Below are 4616 nucleotides of genomic sequence, written 5' to 3'. Positions count from 1 at the left end.
ATGGATGGTTAACAAAAACAGGAAGTATGGGGGAAATATGCTACATCAAGTGAGTGGATGGTACTGCTTTCTCACACCATATAAGATAAAGAGAATAATTTTAAGACAAGTAAAATGAATATACAAATCTTAAGAATATTTTAAAATCTTGTCTTAAGGAAGGCAGCCAATCAGAACACAGATGCCAGGGAATCAGCCAATCAGGGGCCGGGATTTGGGAGGTGTGGCCGTGACGTCATAGCAGCGGCCCTTATATAAGCAGCCCCGCCCCCTAAACCCCTCAGAAGGAGTTAGATTTGGGAGGTGAAGACGGAATATAGCACCTTGCAGGAGAAATATCGCATCTTACGAGAGAATATCGCATCTTACGAGAGAAGTATCGCATCCTACAAGAGAATATCGCATCTTAAGAGAGAATATCGCATCTTACGAGAGAATATCGCATCTTACGACAGAATATCGCATCTTACGAGAGAATATCGCAACTTACAAGAGAATATCGCATCTTTCAAGAGAATATCGCATCTTACGAGAGAATATCGCATCTTACGACAGAATATCGCATCTTAGAAGACAAATATTGGATCTTAAGTCCTTTCTGGGGTGAATTTTGAGTTGGCACTCCTGGCGGTTCGAAAATAACGGTGGATATCGAGAAATTACAGAGATATTTGAAGATGTTACGTGTCTCCCGCCCCCATACCTACAAAACAGTGATGCCCCGTCTCAATTCCGGTACGTAACTTCACATATACCCACTTTAAACCCGTCTAACGAATACCTAACACTTCATATCCAGCACTAAACGCTAAATCTATATGTATCTAACACTATAATTCCATACCCTCTTAATGTTGTTCATAAGTTTAGGCAGGTGGTGGGGTCAGTTCGAGATGTGGCTCGATTTTCGTACTAAAGGGCTTTTCGGGGTACAGTCGACCCCAAAAGTTACCTGTGATTTATTCTCATATCTTCCATACCAAAACTTATATATCATGACAGGTGCTTCTCTTGGCTTAAAATCTATCATTGTTTTTCATATTAAGTTTCCTTACAATATTTCGTCACTCGTATTATCATACATTTTGCCCCAAACTCAAGGGAAAGGGCTTCGGAAATTGTGTACAGATGATTGTTTCAGTAATGTTGTTGTAAATCTTCACCTACCTCCTCTGACACCAATTTAAATTCATTCTAACGCTTCTAACACCTTCCTAACACTGATTATTGATAGACTATTCTTTTACTTAACACATTCTCAAAACTGACTTATTCAACATTTACCTAACATATTTCTGTCATCGAATTAAACACATTCTAACGCTTCTAACAACTTCCTAACACTGATTATTGATAGACTATTCTTTTACTTAACACATCCTCAAAACTGACTTATTCAACATATACCTAACATATTTCTGTCACCGATTTAAACACATTCTAACGCTCTAACAACTTCCTAACACTGAGAATTCATATATTTGACTATTTTTCTTACTTAACACATTCTCAAAATTGACTTATTTTAACATTAACTCACCTAACATATTTCTGTCACCGATTTAAACACATTCCAATGCTTCTAACAACTTCCTAAATCGATTTTTTTACCTAACACATCCTCATAACTAACTTATTTGGTGTAATTTATAAACGTATCACTTCTTCGTGACTAGTACGCTGCTTCCATAATCCACTTGTCATTTATCACACGTAATAACTTAATAAATTGGTATATTTTTATTATTATCAATTTCCAAAAACAGAAAATCAAAAACAATGGTATTTTTTAACTATTCCTTCAAAATATAATATAGATTTTTTTTTGCCTTCATGGGGGAGATAAATATGTTTGGGGGGGTCACGGCCCCACGCTAGGTATTATTGGCGGTGGAGGTGGTAAATTTCTCTCTCTTCCTTCCCCTCCATCTCTCTCTCTCTCTCTCTCTCTCTCTCACACACACACACACACACACACGTAGATAACAAACACCTGCATTCTCTCTCTCTCTCTTTTTCACACACACACACACACACACACACACACACACACACACACACACATCCCAAAGTCCTCATACGCAGATAAGAAACACCTGCATTTTCTCTCTCTCTCTCAAACACACACACACACACACACACACACACACACACACACACACACACACACACACACACATCCCAAAGTCCTCACACGCAGATAACAAACACCTGCATTTTCTCTCTCTCTTTCACACACACATACAGACATACACACACACGTAGATAACAAACACCTGCATTTTCTCTCTCTCTCTCTCTCTCTCTCTCTCAAACACACACACACACACACACACACACACACACACACGTAGATAACAAACACCTGCATTCTCTCCCTCTCTCTCTCTCTCTCTCACACACACACACACACACACACACACACATTGATAACAAACATCTGCATTCTCTCTCTCTCTATTTCACACACACACACACACACACACACACACACATTGATAACAAACACCTGCATTCTCTCCCTCTCTCTCACACACACACACACACACACACACACACAAATCCCCCCACACACACACACAAATCCCACACACACAAACCCCCCCATTTTCTCTCCTCCCTCCCTCTCTCTCTCTCTCTCTCTCTCTCACTCTCTCACTCTCTCACTTTCTTTCACAGAGTTCTACGACTTTGTGGGGGCGGAGGATGAGGCGGCGGGGGCAGTGCTTGGCGGCCATATTGTAGGTTTAATAAATAGAGCAAGGAAATCTAAACTGCTGCCATTACTACAACACTACCAGGTGTGTATATCTATCTGTCTATCTATCTAGCTCTCTATCTATCTATCTAGCTGTTTATCTATCTATCTATTTATCTATCTGTCTGTCTGTCTATCTATCTATCTATCTATCTACCTACCTACCTACCTATCTATCTGTCTGCCTACCTACCTACCTATCTACCTACCTACCTATCTATCTGCCTACCTACCTACCTATCTATGTCTACCTACCTACCTACCTATCTACCTACCTATCTATCTATCTATCTACCTACCTACCTATCTATCTATCTACCTACGTACCTATCTACCTATCTATATATCTGTCTATCTATCTGTCTATCTAACTATCTTTGTTATTCTTCATTAATTCTCTTGCTTTAGTCCTCTCTCTCTCTCTCTCTCTCTCTCTCTCTCGGATGACCTTCACGGGATGGGAGTCGCTACCCCCCTCAGGATGTGTGTGTGTGTGTGTGTGTGTGTGTGTGTGTGTGTGTGTGTGTGTGTGTGTGTGTGTGTACTTAATTTATTCAACCAGTTTGTATTCAACACACACACACACACACACACACACACAGCTCGATATTTGAAGGTCAAGAGAGAGAGAGAGAGAGAGAGAGAGAGATTGCAGGTGTTTGTTATCTACGTGTGTGTGTGTGTGTGTGTGTGTGTGTGTGTGTGTGTGAGAGAGAGAGAGAGAGAGAGAGAGAGAGAGAGATTGCAGGTGTTTGTTATCTACGTGTGTGTGTGTGTGTGTGTGTGTGTGTGTGTGAGAGAGAGAGAGAGAGAGAGAGGGTCTTCCTATCTCTATTAATAGCCGTGGTTGTCATGTGGGATATAACAAAGCTGCCTTACTCCCCTAACACCTTTTCCTAAGCGATTTATTTTGTTTATTATTTATGAGTTGAGAAGGTGGCAAGTACTGGTATAAGGAAACTATCTATCTATCTATCTATCCATGTATCTATCTATCTATCTATCTCTCTATCTATCTACCTATCTATCTACCTAACTACCTATCTATCTATCTATCTACCTGCCTACCTACCTACCTATCTATCTACCTATCTATCAATCTATCTATCTATCTACCTACCTACCTATCTACCTACCTACCTACCTACCTACCTATCTACCTACCTATCTATCTACCTACCTACCTACCTACCTGCCTACCTACCTACCTATCTATCTACCTACCTACCTACCTATCTATCTACCTGCCTACCTACCTACCTGCCTACCTATCTATCTACCTATCTATCTACCTACCTACCTACCTATCTATCTACCTACCTACCTACCTATCTATCTACCTATCTACCTACCTATCTATCTACCTACCTACCTACCTATCTATCTACCTACCTACCTGCCTACCTACCTACCTATCTATCTACCTACCTACCTATCTATCTACCTGCCTACCTATCTATCTACCTGCCTACCTACCTACCTATCTATCTACCTGCCTACCTATCTACCTGCCTATCTACCTACCTACCTACCTACCTATCTATCTATCTATCTACCTGCCTACCTACCTACGTACCTACCTATCTATCTACCTACCTACCTATCTATCTATCTACCTACCTACCTATCTATCCATCTATCTATCAATCTATCTATCGTTGCAGGGCGGGTGTGAGAGGCCTGACGCAACATGGGTTGATAAACTCACCGGTATCGCCGCAGTGAAAGACAAAAATCGGATTCCTGTGCTGTTTCCCGAGGACTTTATGGCCAGGGTGGTGAGGGACGTGATAAGGATGGCAGAAGGGGAAGACCGAGGCATAAGGTGAATGTGTACACGTGTGCGTCTTATAACACG

General features: G+C 41.0%; 1 protein-coding gene across 1 annotated transcript in view; it reads left to right on the top strand.

The window, feature by feature from the left end:
• Positions 1-364: 364 nt before the first annotated feature.
• The window catches only part of LOC145395609 (protein scylla-like), a 6970-nt gene continuing 2718 nt past the window's right edge, over positions 365-4616 (top strand). Inside the window, exons 1-3 of the mRNA XM_080269181.1 lie at positions 365-735; positions 2680-2801; positions 4423-4583. Coding sequence (XP_080125307.1) covers positions 678-735; positions 2680-2801; positions 4423-4583 — 341 coding nt within the window. The 5' untranslated portion in view covers positions 365-677. The remainder of the gene's footprint in view (positions 736-2679; positions 2802-4422; positions 4584-4616) is intronic.

The sequence above is a fragment of the Coenobita brevimanus genome, chromosome 32, assembly GCF_032717465.1.
Source record: "Coenobita brevimanus isolate Jiangsu-jjx chromosome 32, ASM3271746v2, whole genome shotgun sequence".
In the NCBI taxonomy this organism is placed as follows: domain Eukaryota; kingdom Metazoa; phylum Arthropoda; class Malacostraca; order Decapoda; family Coenobitidae; genus Coenobita; species Coenobita brevimanus.
Note: the sequence above shows the minus strand (reverse complement) of the source record. Positions and strands in the feature narration are given on the sequence as shown.